This window comes from Aspergillus ambiguus (assembly GCF_047715705.1).
Source record: "Aspergillus ambiguus strain CBS 117.58 unplaced genomic scaffold BDV59scaffold_20, whole genome shotgun sequence".
Taxonomy (NCBI): Eukaryota; Fungi; Ascomycota; class Eurotiomycetes; order Eurotiales; family Aspergillaceae; genus Aspergillus; species Aspergillus ambiguus.
The window spans coordinates 176221-193520 of record NW_027395533.1 but is presented as its reverse complement, the minus strand read 5'-3'; the positions used below and the strand labels follow the sequence as shown (position 1 = coordinate 193520).

At 58.6% G+C, this 17300-nt stretch overlaps 5 protein-coding genes across 5 annotated transcripts; 2 read left to right on the top strand and 3 right to left on the bottom strand.

Annotated features, from left to right (window-relative positions):
- The first annotated feature begins 13 nt into the window (after positions 1 to 13).
- Positions 14 to 3167, top strand: cdc48 (AAA family ATPase CDC48). The gene is made up of 5 exons (XM_073696608.1): positions 14 to 321; positions 381 to 408; positions 469 to 524; positions 579 to 828; positions 896 to 3167. Exons 1-5 carry the CDS (start codon positions 272 to 274, stop codon positions 2972 to 2974), a joined length of 2463 nt encoding a protein of 820 aa, XP_073547014.1. The 5' UTR covers positions 14 to 271; the 3' UTR covers positions 2975 to 3167.
- A 141-nt stretch (positions 3168 to 3308) lies between these two features.
- On the bottom strand, positions 3309 to 3869 carry BDV59DRAFT_202762 (uncharacterized protein; the record flags this gene model as incomplete). Its single annotated transcript, XM_073694118.1, has 1 exon — positions 3309 to 3869. The coding sequence occupies one exon, from the start codon at positions 3867 to 3869 to the stop codon at positions 3309 to 3311; it is 561 nt and encodes a 186-aa protein (XP_073547013.1).
- Positions 3870 to 4171: 302 nt separating this feature from the next.
- Positions 4172 to 6487, top strand: BDV59DRAFT_55064 (adaptor protein STE50). The gene is made up of 3 exons (XM_073696607.1): positions 4172 to 4885; positions 4952 to 5113; positions 5168 to 6487. Exons 1-3 carry the CDS (start codon positions 4618 to 4620, stop codon positions 6187 to 6189), a joined length of 1452 nt encoding a protein of 483 aa, XP_073547012.1. The 5' UTR covers positions 4172 to 4617; the 3' UTR covers positions 6190 to 6487.
- Positions 6438 to 10166, bottom strand: BDV59DRAFT_55041 (Na+/H+ antiporter Nha1). Its single transcript, XM_073696606.1, has 2 exons — positions 10127 to 10166; positions 6438 to 10046 (listed from the first exon to the last, which is right to left on the bottom strand). Exon 2 carries the CDS (start codon positions 9965 to 9967, stop codon positions 6686 to 6688), a length of 3282 nt encoding a protein of 1093 aa, XP_073547011.1. The 5' UTR covers positions 9968 to 10046; positions 10127 to 10166; the 3' UTR covers positions 6438 to 6685.
- Positions 10167 to 10890: 724 nt separating this feature from the next.
- mvp1 (sorting nexin Mvp1) lies at positions 10891 to 17159 on the bottom strand (the record flags this gene model as incomplete). Its single annotated transcript, XM_073692284.1, has 10 exons — positions 10891 to 11100; positions 11165 to 11758; positions 11812 to 11954; positions 12025 to 12762; positions 12826 to 13360; positions 13725 to 14348; positions 14397 to 16682; positions 16725 to 16870; positions 16937 to 17071; positions 17120 to 17159. The coding sequence occupies 10 exons, from the start codon at positions 17157 to 17159 to the stop codon at positions 10891 to 10893; spliced, it is 5451 nt and encodes a 1816-aa protein (XP_073547010.1).
- Positions 17160 to 17300: the final 141 nt, after the last annotated feature.

Genomic DNA, 17300 nt, shown 5'->3' with positions numbered 1-17300 from the left:
CACTCCCTCTACTCTTCTTCCTCTTCTCTCCCTCCCTCTCTCTCTTCCATCTCCCTCTTCTCCCAACTCCCTCATCATCCTCCCCCCAATCTCACTCCCTCCATCAGACTCTTCCATCGTCTGCTGCTCCTCTTTACCGTTCCCCTCCCTTTTTCTCCCCTCTTCCATCCCTCCCTGTCGCCGCACGGCTGCAGCTCCGATACTGCGAATCCTCTTCCTTCTCGTCTACGTCGCCTCAAGAGCTTGACATTCATCCTTTCCACCCGTCAAAATGAGCTCCGAACCCGATCACATTCATGACAAGAAGCGGGTCAACCTGCAGTATGTTCTGAATCTCTTTCACCTGTCCTCCAACGCTCTCCACTGACTGTCATCACCAGGGACGCTTCCGGCGCTGAGAAGAAAGATGTAAAATCCCTCCTCCGTTTGCCACAGACCCTTCCATCAGCGTACTCATACCTCTTCTAGGAGCTCGATACCTCGACTGCCATCCTCAAGAAGAAGAAGAAGCCCAACTCGTTGATGTAAGGCCACTCTTCCCCGTCCTCAGCATACCATCAGACTCATCCCTCCATCAGTGTCACCGATGCCGTCAACGATGATAACTCCGTCATTGCCCTCTCCAACAACACCATGGACACCCTCCAACTTTTCCGTGGTGACACAGTCTTGGTCAAGGGCAAGAAGCGGAAAGACACCGTCCTCATTGTGTTGGCCGATGATGACCTGGATGACGGCAGTGCCCGTATCAACCGTGTCGTGAGACACAACCTCCGCGTCAAGCACGGCGACATCATCACCATCCACCCATGCCCGGACATCAAATATGTACGTTTTTTTGGCCGGAGATGTCGCATTTCTCTTCTCTCCCGCCCTCAGTTCTAACCCATTGCAGGCCAAGCGCATCGCCGTCCTCCCCATTGCCGACACGGTTGAGGGCCTCACTGGTTCCCTCTTCGACGTCTACCTGGCCCCCTACTTCCGCGAAGCCTACCGGCCCGTCAGACAGGGTGACCTCTTCATTGCTAGAGGCGGTATGAGACAGGTTGAATTCAAGGTGGTCGAGGTGGATCCGCCGGAGTACGCCATCGTCGCCCAGGACACCATCATCCACTGCGAGGGTGAGCCCATCCAGCGTGAGGACGAGGAGGGTAACCTCAACGAGGTCGGCTACGATGACATTGGTGGCTGCCGCAAACAGATGGCGCAGATCCGTGAGCTGGTCGAGTTGCCTCTTCGTCATCCCCAGCTCTTCAAGTCCATCGGTATCAAGCCCCCACGTGGAATCCTCATGTACGGCCCCCCCGGTACGGGTAAGACTCTGATGGCTCGGGCCGTCGCCAACGAGACTGGTGCCTTCTTCTTCCTGATCAACGGTCCCGAGATCATGTCGAAGATGGCCGGTGAATCCGAGTCCAACCTGCGCAAGGCCTTCGAGGAGGCGGAGAAAAACTCCCCGGCTATCATCTTCATCGATGAGATCGATTCCATTGCCCCCAAGCGTGAGAAGACCAACGGTGAGGTCGAGCGTCGCGTGGTCTCCCAGCTCCTCACCCTCATGGACGGCATGAAGGCCCGCTCCAACGTCGTCGTCATGGCCGCCACCAACCGCCCCAACTCCATTGATCCCGCCCTCCGCCGTTTCGGCCGGTTCGACCGCGAGGTCGACATTGGTATCCCCGACCCCACCGGCCGTCTTGAGATCCTCCAGATCCACACCAAGAACATGAAGCTCGGCGAAGACGTTGACCTGGAGACCATCGCCGCCGAGACTCACGGCTATGTCGGTTCCGATCTGGCGTCCCTTTGCTCCGAGGCCGCAATGCAGCAAATCCGGGAGAAGATGGACCTCATCGATCTCGACGAGGACACGATCGAGGCGGAGGTGCTGGACTCCCTTGGAGTCACCATGGAGAACTTCCGTTACGCCCTCGGTGTCTCCAACCCCTCGGCCCTGCGCGAGGTCGCCGTGGTCGAGGTGCCCAACGTGCGCTGGGAGGATATCGGTGGTCTCGCTGAGGTCAAGCGCGAACTTATCGAGAGTGTCCAGTACCCTGTCGACCACCCCGAGAAGTTCCAAAAGTTCGGTCTCTCGCCGTCTCGTGGTGTCCTCTTCTATGGTCCCCCCGGTACTGGTAAGACCATGCTCGCCAAGGCCGTGGCTAACGAGTGTGCCGCCAACTTCATTTCGGTCAAGGGTCCGGAGTTGCTGAGCATGTGGTTCGGTGAGTCCGAAAGCAACATCCGTGACATCTTCGACAAGGCTCGTGCTGCCGCCCCTTGCGTCGTCTTCCTGGATGAGCTGGATTCCATCGCCAAGTCCCGTGGCGGCTCCGTGGGTGATGCGGGCGGTGCCTCTGACCGTGTCGTCAACCAGCTCCTCACGGAGATGGATGGCATGACCTCCAAGAAGAACGTCTTCGTGATTGGTGCTACCAACCGTCCCGAACAGCTTGACGCCGCTCTGGTCCGTCCCGGCCGTCTCGATACCCTGGTCTACGTGCCTCTGCCCGACCAGGAGTCCCGCGAGAGCATTCTCAAGGCGCAGCTTCGCAAGACCCCCGTCGCCGGTGATGTGGATCTTTCCTTCATCGCCAGCAAGACGCACGGCTTCTCGGGTGCCGATCTCGGATTCGTCACCCAGCGGGCTGTCAAGCTGGCCATCAAGCAGTCGATCTCGGCTGATATCGAGCGTCAGAAGCAGCGCGAGGCGAACGGCGAAGATGTCCAGATGGACGACGAGGACCTCGACGAGGAGGATCCCGTGCCGGAGCTGACCCGTGCGCACTTCGAGGAGGCCATGAAGTCGGCTCGGCGGTCGGTGAGCGATGTGGAGATCCGCCGCTACGAGGCATTCGCCCAGAGTCTGAAGAACTCGGGTGGCAGCAGCTTCTTCCGCTTCCCCTCTGCCGGGGAGGTGGCGGACAACAACACGTTCGGAGAAGCCGGTAATGACGACAGCCTCTATGATTAAATTGAGAATCTCCCCTTTGCTTTGTTCTTTGATGCATTTGATGTTTTTCTATGGCACTCGTTGGAGCTTGTGAGGCAATGGTACACTTGGGTTCTACGTCTTTCTTGATGACACTGTCCATCTACGTCTCGCATCTTTGTGCCTAATGTTATATGGAGAATTCACTTAGATTGATCCGAAGTGTGGTTTCTGTAGATCTGGGTGCGACCTGTACAACCCGTATAGATGGTATCCCGCAAACTGGACTAAACGTATATCCCCCTAGAAAGTACTGAACACCGTGTAAACGCCGCATAATGATCGTAGCAAGCAAGACTCCCCCGGGTCAGGCCGCTCATTTGCCCACTTTCCCCGATTTGGGCTTTTTCTCCGTCTTCTTGACGGGACTGGACTCCCCGTTCTTCTTGGAGGGTTTGTCCGCCCCGGCGCCATCCGTCGCAGGATGGTCGCCCTCCCCATCATCCTCAATCACCACCACCTCCCGCAGCACCTCCTTTATGGCCCGCACGCCCTGCTGCACGACGGCCTCGGGGATGCGCACATCCACGTTGCCGTCGAAAGCGTCCGTGTCTACCTCCGCCTCGGCGTCGGCGTCGGCGTCCGCATCGGCATCGGCATCGGCATCCGCGTCCGCATCCCGGTCAGGGAGTTTCCGGCCCTCAGCGGAGGCGACCACAGCCTCGATGACCTCGTCGAAGCGTTCGCAGCGTCCGGCGCGGAGGAGCTCCTGCGCCAAAGAGCGGATGCGCTCGGTCCAGCCGGTGCGTTGGAGGGAGCAGAGGAGCGTGGCGTGGAGATCCTCCAGGGCGGTGGTAGAGGCCAGATGGGCGAGGAGGTCGGATTCGAGGGTGTCAGTCGAGAGGGAGGAGGAATTCGTGGAGGAAGAGGAGGGCATGGTGTTGGTTTGGGTGGGTGGTCGGGTTGATGATAGATGATGGTTCAGGTGGTGGTGGATGGAGGAGAGGAGAATGTCAACCGGGGGAGCTGCGGGAGGATAAGATCGGAGCGGCGGATGAAGCGGAGGGATGGGCTCATGAGAGGGTGTGTGGTATCGTCCGCATGGTGGATTTGTGATGTGAAAGAGAGAGAAGTGGAAGTCCGGCGAGTCGAAGTCGAAAAGTCCAGACCGGCATCACGTGCCGCGCGGCGCCTTTCCCTTTCCTGCAACTCCGTCAACTTCAACTTCGACTTCATCTTCTTCATCTCCCCAGCTCTCTTGCTGCACTCCCATCGCCCCGTCACGACTCGTCACCTTCTCCTCCGGACTTCTCTTCCTCCGTCCCTCTGTCGTTGCTCGTGTGAGCCTTTCTCCTCCCGTCGCCTCTTCTCATCCTGTCCCAAATCACCCCCCAGCTTCCCCGCTCTCGACGTGGCTGGCCTCCCAGAACCATCATATCGCCTATCTCCCCTGCATGACCGCGACTCCGTCCCTCCTTTTCGTCTGCGTTCGGCGCCATCTCCGCTCTTCGTGAGCCTTCTTCCGGTTCCCAGCCGCCTATCGACACGTCCATGCGGCAGGACTTCTTGGCTTCCTCTCCTCCAGTCCGACCGATTGTACCCCGTTTCTCTTCCTCCCGTCGCCCATCGTGTCTTCCGATCAGTGGCTCCCCTTTCTTCCCCCCCTCCCACCGCTCTCTCTCGCCATGTCCCTACATACGTCCTATCACGCGGACTCCGACGCGGACGACGAGTACGAGCGAAGTGTGGTCACGTCTCCTCATCTGGTCACCGACTCTGAGGCCTCACCCTCGGACTCGGAATTCCCTTCCGCCGAACATACCCCTACGACCCTAGCCAACGCCGATGAGAGTCCTCACTCTCCAAGGACCATCATCACCGAATGGACGGCCGAGGAGTGCGCCAACTTCTTGGCCTCCCTCGGGCTGCGTCAGTACTGTGCCGCATTTCGAGGTGAGTGCCTCCCGGAAGCTTTGCCGGCTGACACCCCCCATCATTAACTGAAAATGCTCGCTCTAGAAAACGAAATCGTCGGCGAGGCTCTTATTGCGTTGAAACATGACGAGCTGAAGGAGATGGGCATCGCAAGCGTGGGCCATCGGCTAACCATCTTGAAGAGCGTGTATGAGACAAAGGTTAAGCAGGACATCCCGCTCGATGCCGACCACTACATCCCGCTGTGTAGGTTCCGTTCGTTCTGTCTCCGCGACACCATTTACTGACTGCTGTTGGTAGCCGCCGACCAGAGTATGAACGAGAACTCCACCCAAGAAGACATTGCTCGTCTGATCCAGTCCATTCAATTACGCGACGAAAGAATCTCCAGCGTGGAGTCGGAGCTGCGCCGCGTGGCCGAGGATTATCGTCGACTGCGCGAGGAACTTCTCCCCGTGTTCAAAATGGCCAAGGACCGATCGCAGCCGCTGCCCCCGCCGGAAGCCCACCATGACAGCCAACAAACCCTCGTCTCTCCGTCTAGCGGCATTACGCTCCTGGAGCGCTCCGCCTCGGGAATTTCGCGGACCCTTTCGAAACGGCTCCACGGCGGCACCACCCCGAAGAACAGCTCTCCCACGCATATCCCCCCGTCAATCCACGAGAATCGCCCGTACAATGACGGCGCCCTCGATCCGTCCACCGCCTCCATGTCAGCGGCTCACATGAGCACGATGAACGGAAAGGGCCAACTATCGCCGGGGATTCCATCCCCCACCTCGCCAGGCGCCCACTACGGCACACAGATGCTGGCCTCCCGCTCGTATATCCAGCCCAACTCCCATTCTAGTCGGATCCATGACCATCACGACGACACGCTCACGCCGGTGTCGCGCTCCGATCGACTGCTGAACCCTACGCCGACCCAAACGACGCGCCCGGATCTCCCCTCACGATCCGAATCCCGCGCCGGCGGCGGCGACCCCCCCAGCGTGGAGATCTTCAAATCCTTCCGCGTGTCCATGGAAGACCCCTGCCACAAGGTGCTCCCCGCCGCGCTGAAGAAATACAACATCAACGCCGACTGGAAGCAATATGCCCTCTACATCGTGTACGGCGACCAGGAGCGGTGTCTCGGCCTGGAGGAGCGGCCGCTCATCCTCTTCAAACAGTTGGAGAAGGAAGGTCGCAAGCCCATGTTCATGCTGCGCAAGCAGCTCCATCCCATCGACAGCGCCTACGCCAGCGGCGGCTCGGCGCCCAACAGTGCCGGTTTCGACGGACGACAGGCCCAGATCAATCTCCCGGGGGGCGTCCTGTGACAGCGCGCACCCTTTGAATGTTCCTGCTAGAGATACCCTGATTCCCGATGATTTCTTCTTCCCTCCGGTCAATGATCTGGTTATACCTGCGGTGTTTGGTGTTGGGCGAGTTGGAGGAAAAGCGGACCCGGCGTGTTGATATGTCGATGCGTTATATATGTCGTTATCTTTCGATGGACAGGCCTTTTTATCTTTCTCTCTCTCTTTCCTCTCTCGTGATTATAGTTTGATTCAGCGCTGTGTTGATTTTATGATTCATAATGAGCGGTGCATATGCATGAATGCATGGGATTCCTTGATCCATTGACTGCAGAGTTGCTATAACATAGACTGTCTCAGGTGCTAGTAATATGTATTCAATGCCAGTACTAAGTACAATGTAGTAAAGTACGGATCATCCAAATCCAACGGATGACGGTTCTAATCCAACTCGACGCGACCAATGTACACTTGCCATGCAGCGAGCATGCGCCATGTCGTATCTTCAATCTATCAATCAACCTTCTCGTCCTTTCTCACCACCCCATGAGATCCGCGTCCGATGCGCGCTCGACGACTCCGACCCATTACCATTACCGTTGCCGTTGCCGTTACCGTTACCGTTACCGTCCTCGCGACTGCGGGCCGGCTTGGTCCCATCAGCAAACTGCACCTTTCCGCGCACCTGCCGGAACTCGCCATTATCCTCGCTGTCGTCGTCGTCATCATCATCATCGACCGCCACGTCCGAGTCCTCGTCGTCCGAGTTGTTCAACTCGCCCAGCGCCGCCAGTCGCCGACGTCGCTCCGCCGGCGTCTCTCCCGTGTCATCGATGGCCGCCTGGTGCGGCAGCGGCGACAACCCGGCAGCCTCGCGCAGCTGCGCCGGCGGCACGCGCTCCGTACCGTCATCTTCCGAGTCGCGACGGGACCGGGGCTGCGGCGTCCCCGGGGTTGGGGTGAGGGTGCTCCGGCGTTCCTCTGCGGCGGTGCCGCGGCGGAAACGCGCCAGGGAGGCGGCGACATTGTCGCCCGCGGTGATGGGCTCGTCGGAGGCGTCTTCTTCTTCTTCTTCTTCGTCGCTGGCGAGCTCGCTGTCCGAGGTGAACTCGTCATCGTCGTCGACGGCGACTTCCTCGGCCGGCGCACGTCCCGCTCCCGCGGCGGTCATCTGCGGGCGGTCCTGCGACGCCGATTCCTGTCGCTCGGCTTCGCGCGCGGCGTCCTTGACGCGTTCGGGCATGCCGGCTTGCTCGACGAGATCGCGCCGAGCCTTCGGCGCCAGGTTGCGAAGCTGCTGCACGAACTCGTGCTTGTTCATGCGGCGGCCCTTGTGCGCGTCGGCGTCATCCGCCACCGTGAACCGCAGCCCGTCGTCGCGCAGCCACTCATCCTCCTCGGCCTTCTTGTGGCTGGCCTCCGCCGACGACTCGCCTTCCTTGCCGCCTTCCACGCCGAGCCACGTGCCCATGCGCGTCAGCCCGCGTCGCACGGGCGCCGCCGCCGCCGTTGCCGCCTCGGGCTTGTCGCTCGACGACGGGATCGAGTACTTCTTGATCACCTCGCCGTCTTCGTCCTCGACGATGATCGTGTTGCCGAACTGGTAGGCGTGCGCCGACCGCGCCTTGGCCTTGGCCTTGCCCGCGTCCTTCTTCGTCTTCGCAGCGGTGTGCTCGTCGGCCGGGGCGCCGTGGGCGCCGTCAGACGGGGCGGACGGCCCAGCATCGGAGGCCTTGCCGAAGCCCATCCACTGGCCGAGCCGTTTGCGGGCCTTTTCGAGCGGATGGCCGGTCTTCTCGCCGACCGCCTGCTGGATCTCCTCGCCCTCTGTCTTCTCGTGCGGCTGGGTCGCGGACTTTGCATGTTCGCCGGTCTTCTCCCGCTGGAGCTTGGCGCGCTCCTCCTCGATGTGCCGCTCGCGCGCCTCGGGCGACTCGTGGCTGATGTTCTCCGTGCGGAGGACGTTGCCCTCTTCGTCTTCGATGATCATGTTGTGGCCTTCCAGGTAGACCTCCATAGCGGCCTCGCGGTGGAACTGATCGCGCTCTGCGCTGGGTGGCGAGGCCCCACGCTCGATATCGTCCCGGGTCTTCTTCTCCTTCTCCTTCTCCTGCTCGGCCTCGGCCTCTTCCGCGGAGGGATGCCGCTGTGGCATGATGGCTGACTGACTGATGGGTCCACCGGCGCCATCGTCCACGCGGCGACGGCGGCGGCGCCGACGCGTCTTGCGCGAGGGCTTGACGGCGGGGATTTCGGTGTCCTCTTCCCGTACGCGTCGCAGGAAGTTACCCGGGACGCCGATGGGGGGCAGAGTGCCCGGCGGGTACTCGGGCTCGTTGGAGGAATCCTCCAGTTCGTCGTCGGCCTTGCGGAAGGACATGGAGCCCTTGGCGAGGGACTGCACGCGCGGCAGTCGGTTCATCCACGAGGGGCCCTCTTCGTTGGCGGTGGTGTAGGACAGGGTGATGGTCAACGTGTTGATGCGCTTACCGAGGGTGAACACGGCGATGGACGAGCCGTGCACCAGGATCGATGAGATCACCAAGAAGGTGGTGATGGGCCAGATCAGCTGCACGACGTAGTAGTCGGCTGTGCCGGCCTTGGGCAGCTCCCCTTCCGACAGCGGCTGCGTGCTGTCTGTTTCCAGCTCGGCGCGGGCGAGGATGCAGGCGAAGATGGCGCCGACCCCGATGGGACCGAAATGGCCGGCGAAGAGGGCCTCGCGCCAGGTTTTCATGTCCGGGATGAGCGGTTTGCAGAGGAGCATGATAGGTATTCGGCGGAAGAAGATCACCAGGATGGCGATCACGACGAGACGCCAGGGGGTGAGGCCGATCTCGGCATTGTTGTAGTCCTCCCAGGGCACGATGGAGCCGAAGTAGACGAAGTAGGCCAAGTTGAGCAGCAGATCGATGACGTTGGACACGTGCGACTCCTCGGTCTTCTCGGTGAACCAGCCGTCGTTGCTGAAGCCAACGCCGCAGGCGAAGCCGATCAGCAGGTCATCCATGCCGAGTAAACTGCCGGAGCCAGCGCAGAAGACGGCAAGAACGAAGTAGAAGACGAGGAAGCTCTCACGATCGATCAACTGCTTGCGCTCGGCGAACTTGATGGCGTGACGGGCGACGTAGCCGATGGTGAAGCCGAAGATGGCGCCGAGAATGCACTCGTAGAGGATGGTGACACAGAACCAGTGCAGGGCGACCTCGTTGGGGTGGCCCATGTGGCGGAGGATGTAGAAGGAGAGGTAGATGAAGGGGAAGGCCATGCCGTCGTTACAGCCCGACTCGGCGGAGAGGAGGTCTCGCAAGTGCTTGGGCACGCGGCGCGCGAACTTGCCCTTTCCGACGACGGAGGAGGCCAGGACGGGGTCGGTGGCGGTGACGCAGGCGGCGCAGACCAGACTCTCGATCCAGTTGAGCGGGACCATCCACCAGATGAAGAGACTGGTGATAAGCCAGCCCCAGGTCATGACGGGCACGAGGAGGAAGAAGACGGACTTCCAGTGGCGCTCCATGTAGGCCTTGGGCAATTCGACGCCGACGGCGAAACATTGGACGACGAGGACGATGCGGGAGCACTCGAGGGTGATCTTGTCGACGTTGCCCCAGGAAAGGGGATTAAAGAGGTTGGCGGCATGGGGACCGAAGATGATGCCGCACAGGGTAGCGACAGTGGCCTCACCGATGTAAAGCTTCTCCTTGACGAAGAGGGAGCATAGCATAAACAAACCGGTGAAACCACCGAGGATCATGTAAGCCAGATGCGGCTTATCGATGTCCAGGTGATCCCAGGCCATGATGCGGGGGGAGAAGTTCCGATCAGACGGCCAACTATAGGGTCGGCATCACTTGGGGTTGGTTGACAGATGGGAGGAACTGCGGGAGAGACGGTCAATTTCTGCGGCGGGCGGCGGCGGCGGCGGCGAAGGAAAGCGGCGAGAGGGATGGAAACTTACCGGTTCGGGGATTCCGCTCTCGGCCAGAATCCGATGAAGAGACGGGATCGGGAGAGGTAGAGAGAGAACGAGAGAACGAGGAAGAGAGACGGACTATAGAAGAAGAGGAAGAGGAAGAAGAAGAGGAAGAATTCGAAGGAAGGACAAGAGGACAAGAAAGTCAAGAGGGGATAAGCGGACCAAGAGACGCAACCGAGTCTGGGCGCCGAGAGAAGGGAGAAATCGGAGTGGAGAGGAGGAAATTGAAGCCAAGACGGGCGACCGGCGCCTTTGGAGGAGAAGGATGCGTGGACGGTGGGGGGAAGGATTGGAGAAGAAGGGCGGAATGGGGAGAGGAAGTGGAAGAGAAGACGAGAGGAAGAAGAAGATGAAAAAGAAAAGGTGAAGTTGAAGAGAGAGTCACGTTACCTGTATACTCCCAATCACGAGACCACCACCTCAATCCCTTCATCCTCTACGAGTATCTGACCCGAGAAGTACTCAGGTAGGATCTATCGACAACCCCTCCAGAGCGTAATTATCGATAATTGATTGCGATTCATGAGTTCGAGATCCAGCCCTGCAAGGCTGCCAAGCATCCTTGCCGATCGTTATTAGTCGTTTGATGGAAATCCACTCTGTAGGCAGCAAGTATATACTCCGTACGTAGGACGCTGTCAATCATCGCAATACCAAATTCAACATCCTCCATACGCGTTCCCAAAATACCAGGCGCCTAGTACATACAATGGAAGGCAACGAACACGAGCTTCAGGCTAATCCACTCAATCGCCCAACGGCATCCCCTCCACCTGGTCACTCAACGACCGCCAATTGTCCGCCTGCAGCTCCGAATACTTCACTCGTTCCTGACTCCAATCCTGGTGCAGCCGGCTGATGTGATACTGGCTCTGTTGGAAATACACCAGCTCATCCCGCACACACTCCCGAATGAACACCCCACGGGCGTGTTGTTGGACAATCGACTCCTTGTCCTGCAGCCTCGTCAGCATCGCAGCTCCACCTCCCTCCGTCCACCGCACACCCAACGTCACTCACCTTGAAGATCGCCTCCTCCACCTTCTCAATCTCCCCCGGTTTCATCGTCCCCGCCGGACGTTGTCGTAGATCCTGCAACTTTCGTTCATGGCCCTCAATCCGGCGCTCCAGCTGGGGGATGTTGTTGCGCGCATATCGATCCCGTCGGTCAAACATTTCCCGCACGCTCACTAAAGTGTCCCGTTGGCGTTTCAAATCCTCCAGCATGCCCGCCTCCCACGCCCGCGCCTCGTCCTCCAACAGGCTCTGACTCGCCGACAGGTGCCGTGCCGTCGCCTTGATTCCCTCGTTCAGCAACGGCACATCGTTCGTATCCATCGCGTACGTATCCCGCGTCATTTCCGTCAACGACTGCAGCGCCAGCGAGAACCGCAAGTGGTCCGCCGCCAGCCCTTCGTTCCGTTTCGCCAGCCGCTCCAGCAGCGTGCATAGGTTGATGTACACCTCCGCGGACCGCCGCACCCCACTGCGGACCGTCTCAAACGTGTCCGTCAGCGTCGCCGGCAGCGAATCCTCCAGGTCGGGAGGCAACGCTTTCCCTGTGAACTCATCCTGCACCGAAATCGTCGCCTGTTTGCGCCACACCGACAGTTCCTACCCGTGGTCAGTCCCCTCGCTCCCGTCCCCGAAGAGAGGGTTTTACACACCGTGGGCACCGTCAAGAACATTATCACGAGCTGCTCCTGGCTCAACACCGGATGGCGCACCAGCGCATTCGTAAACCGAACCAACCCGCGTCGACGCTTTTCAAGAAAGGACGTGGAATCCGCTGCGAGATGAGTGCCATTGACTTAGACGGGTGAACACACACACAAGAGGTGAGTAAACTTCTCGTAGGGAAAGCCTGCGCCTGGACGTACCTGCAATTCTCTTGGGTGGCAGCAGCGGCAGCTGGCGGAACGGGTATCGCTTATGTAGACAGTCCAACAGCCACACAAAGTCACTGTAGCGTCGAATCACCGTACTCCCGCGTCGCGCACACTTGACCTCGTAGTTGCGATGCTGGAACATAAACATCCCCTCCTTCTCCGGGAGCAGCGTCACCGTCACCACCTCCTCCACCGGCGGACTCGCCACGCGAGCCATTCCCAGCGACCGTCGACGCGGCCCGTTTGGATCCCCTGGATCACCGCCTGGCGGTCCAAAGCCTCCAAGTCCCGCTCGGAGCGGCCCTCCCAGGCTTCCCGCGCCGCCGGCACCGGCGAAGCTCTCGCCCCAGGCAAACCCAGCGTTGGCGGAGGACGCTCCGGCGTCCGGGTGGCCGTTCGTGCGCTGTCCCTCGGACGCCTCGTGGACTTTGGTCTCCTCGGCCGTCCGGCCAGACCAGGCGTTGGTCGTCGACCGTACACTCCCAAACCCGTTCATCAACGGTGGAGCTGCGTCGGTCGCAGCATGCGCGTGGCCGCGATGGAGATCAGGGCTGCCCCATGGGTCGGCTTCGAGACCACCCATCGAGTCCCGTCCAGATCGTCGGGATTGGGCCGAGGGAGGCTCGGGTTGGGGGGTCGTAGGTGGAGGAGGGGTGGTCGGTCGCTCCGCGGCGGATTCCTGTCGGGCGCGCAGCGTCTGGAGGTACGAACTGTTCGGGATCGGGAGCTCTGCAGATATCATTCTCGGTCAGCGTTCCGTCCCAAGATTCGAGAAGGAAGGGGTTTGTTCACTCTTTCGCCGATCGTCCACCGCGTCGAGCGTCAGGTCCTCGCCCTCCTGCGCCAGACCTACGAGCGCCAGGAGAACGTTGAACTCGCCGCGGCCCAGTCCACCGGAACCGTCGATGTCGCCCGACACGACCAGATTGAGGATCTTCGCCTGGTCGGTCGCACTCAGGCCGCTGCTGGAGAGGATCTCTCGCACCGCGGTCAAGCCAACACCCGAACCGACGCGGTCCCCAACTTGAAGGACGAGATCGTAGGCATCAATGTAGCTTTCAGGGACCTCCGTGTCAGCTAGGAGGGTCTTCAGGAGCCGGTGACGAGCAGTTCGTTTGTTGGCATTGCTGTTCCAAGGCGATCCGCTGTCGTCATCAGCGAACAGGGAGGAGGAGCCGTAGTTGGGGCCCGTGCCATCCCCCCCTAGAGACGGATCATCGGCGAACAGAGACGACTTGGACCTCTGCGCTGAATGGCCCATCGAGGAAGATTCCTCCGGCGACGTGCCGAACAGAGACATGACGACAGATGATGAGCGGACCAGGAGCTGAGTAGATGCGGAGGCAATGATGATCCGTGACGTAGGGGAGCTCGGTCGGAGCGATAAGGTCGCCTACCACTGGATCGAGGGAGATACAGCAGAGACGGAATTGATTGAGGGGAACGCTGTAAGGAAAAGGGCCTGCTTTTCCTGGTGGGGAGGGAAGACACAGGAGAGAGAAGGAGATGGAGGAGGAAAGTTGGTTGAGCGACGACGGCGGAGTTGAAGAGGTGACGCTCCACGCTAGTCCTCATTCGACCACGGCTATATCAACCCGCATTTACGACCTTTCTATATACATTCGTACGTACTTTTATATCCCTCCCTCGCTCGAACTCTCCCCCTGCTCCAGCCCACCCCCACTCTCCACTGTGAAATACCCGTTCTGCACCAGGACTTCCTGCCACTCCCGTTGCCCAGTCCCCAGGACCAACAAGGCATTGGTGTCCGCCGGAAACCATCGTTCTTTACGGGTCTCTGCCTTGTTCCCTCCTTCGAGAGCCGCCCGGCTGGCCCGTGTCGTCCGCATCCGTTTGGTTCCCTGTCCCTCCTGCGACAGCAGGCCACTCAGCTGTAACCGGTGCTGCTCGAGACGGAGATCAAAGGCCATGATCGAGCGGATATACGGTCCCAAGTCCTCGACAATGGGCCTGAGCCCATTCTCGAATGACAAGGCTACACGGCCAATTGGTGGCGGAAAAACATAGTTTGGCTTCATGATGGGCGCGAACGCCCGCAGAAGGTCACCGTGTGTCGGCCCGGGGGGTTTCGATTGCGTGCCCTTGGCCAAAGCCTTGACTGCCTGTGTGGTTTCAATGTTCTTCTGCTGTCGAGGCCGGAAGACATGTCGGAGAAAGGTGGCATAGGTGCTGCCGATGCCTTGCGAAAGGGAAGTGTACGAAGGGAGAAGTTCTGCCGTCAAGAGCGGGTAGCCTTCGACATAACTCGCCCGCTGCTTCTCGGAAATAGTCTCAATGGACGTATCCAGGACATCCTATCATCGTTAATCATTGCGCTTGAGTGCGACAGGATTCATATTTACCTCATTGGGATCCATTGAAAGACCAACCGAGAGAAGATCAAGTGTACTTCGACTATCCATTAGGTCCGAGAACCGTCGCAAGTCATCCATTCGCTGCTCCACAGACACTTTCGGGTGCGTCTTCGCCAATCCTTCGACGTCTGACATATCCTCCCCATCTTGCAGGCTCAGCTGCCACCACATCAAGGACTCGCGTCCGGGTTCAATCTCACTGTCCAAGGTGCCGCTCAGCAGCATGTCGCGACTGAACCAGCCCATAAACTGCTCGTATGTGTTCAGACTGATAACTCGCAGAGGGTTCCCCTCCTCATCCAGATCGCATCCGCGAGGCCACCGGTCGATGATCCAGTCCAGCCCAGACTTTTCACTGCCCACGGCCATCTGGCACCAAAAATTGAGCTCCGTAATCGACTTCCGTAGATCCTTTGAGGCGCCCATATAGAGAGCATTGAGGGCTTCCCGCTTCAACAAATGGCCCTCATTGGCAGCAAGGAGAAGAAGATAATCGACGGCGAGGTGCTGAGGGGGGGATCGAAATCGAAGGATAGCGTGGAATGAGATGTCATCCAGCGGAATACGACTCTCATCGTTGCATGTAATGATGATCGGGCGTTTCGACTGGTTGATTAGTGTCAACACACCAGACCAGAACTGCTTGTCTTCTTCAAAGAGAATATCCGCTTCTTCCAGGAGAATGAAAGACTGTTTTTGTTGGCGCGTACGTTTCTGGTCGCTCTCTTTCTCCAGTCCCTTGTTTTTGCACTCAGTGGCCTTCGTGCTCTCCTGATTACCCGTGGATTTGAAGAATCCCATCAGCTTATTTTGCTTTTCATTCGCGGCACCGGGCTTTAGTGAGCTGTTTTGAGAGAGCTTCTCTTCAAAATTATGCACAAGATGGTTGCGAGTCATATCTCCAACTCGCTCCACGATGTCTCTCGCATTCCGGCGGCTGCCGGAATTGATCTCAAAAACCTCAAAGTCGAGTTCCTTTGCCACAGCATAGATCGAAGCAGTCTTGCCGCAGCCCGGCGGGCCACTGACAAGGATAGCGTTGGACATTCGGCTTCGTTCAGGACCAGCCTTCGAACCGAGAGCTGCATCACCGGCCCGGATAACAGTCCGCTTGGCGGAGACGGTCACATTTCCAGCCAATTCGTCCTCCGAATCTGATACTTCATCCATCTGATAGTCTTCCTCGGAACTCGACACAACGAAGCCATCCAGCTTGTCTGATTTCCTGCGTTTTTTCTTCTTCTTGCCGCTTCCTTTCTTCTCGCCATCCTTTGAAGGCTTTCCAGTATCAACGGCGGATATCATCAGGTATTTCAACCAATCCCGCAACATCTGCACCTCTTTCGTGACCTGAAGGACCTGTTCAACCGATCGTGGGGCATACTTTTGTGCCCACAGGAGACTATCGAAGCCTCCAGTATCGAAGGCGCTCATTGTGCGTGGGATGGAGGAGTGTAGGTGAACAATGGCCGGATGGCAGGTGCTACTTAAAGTGTCCTTGCGCGAACCGGAGAGGGCATTGTGGGACAGTTGCCTGGTGACCGCTCTCTGTAGAACGTGACCGCTCGCAGTGTTTCTTCCTGGTAGTCGTAAAATCGGTAGAGACTCGTTGTTAAGATTTAGGGTATTCGGTGAGAGTACACTCTCGTTGTCGGAGACGCTCACTGCGGCCATTTTCGATTTCTTGGGGCCAAGTTCAAGGGGATAGTCTAAATAAGTCTTTGGCAAACCCGCGTTCTCGTCAAGGCCACGAACGTGGCAGAGACCTCGTGGTGGCCATATAGGATGAACGGGATCGGGAACCTTCAAAGGGCGATGCCTGAAGGAACCGAATGATTTCATAAATGAGCCTGATGGGCTTTGGCGAATCGGAGTACTAGACGGTGTCTTCGACTCGTGGGCTGGATTGGCAGTAGCGTCGTGGGCGACAGGAGAAGATGACACCTCAGGCTTGCGCATAGGCTTCTTCATGAAGAACGGGTGAGTCGGCTTTGGTGGTTGTTCTTTCTTGATCACCGGAGGGGCAGGCTGAGTGGATTTCGGAGGAGCATGTCTCCTCCTACCAGCTATGATGTCGTCTACCAGTTTTCCAAAGCGGCCTTCCTCAGACTTGGAATATTTGAAGACCACAATTTTCGTATTCTCGCCTTTCCCACTCTTTCTCCTCCGGGATTTTTTCTTTGGTTCATCCTCCGCTGGCTGCTTGGACACGGGAGAGCTTAGAAGCTTTCCGTTCGAATTCAGTTTGACCGTCTTTCGCTTCGGTGACTGCTGCTTTTCATTGGGCAGGTCAATATCAACTGCTGTGTCATTCACAGGGCTAGGTGTCCGCTTCTTCAGTTCAGGCTGACTCGTGGGATCCGTCGATGGCTCGGCGTAAGGGAGATCGGGTTCAGAGCTAGCAGGCGGCTCTACTGTCGAAACGGACTCGACCAAGGCGTCCGTGTCGGACGGTGGGCTTTCTTGACATGCACCATTTTGAGTCGACACATATTTAGTTATAGTCTCATGCGCCGGTCCCGCTTTACTATGCCTTTCGGTCTTCCGTCGTTTTCGTCTCGTTGTGTTGGGGTCATGGTCCAACGAATCGACTGAGGCATCTGTGGAAGAGGAGACGGGTGTGATGGTATTCGAGGGAGCATTATCAGCTGGTGGGCCAAGATCTATTACGATAAGTCCATGTCAAACATAATCCAGTAGGAGAGAGGGACCTTTACGAAAGAACGGGTGGATGGCTCGCTCATGTCCCATTGCCATCATCAGCCGCGGTGGTAACGATGAGCGAGAGCTCATCGATAGACAGGAGTGGGAGGAAGCATGAACATCAAAGACAACCTCTAGTCACAAATCGCCATGGGCGTGAAGGGGAAGTGAGGGAGTCGGAGTTGGCAA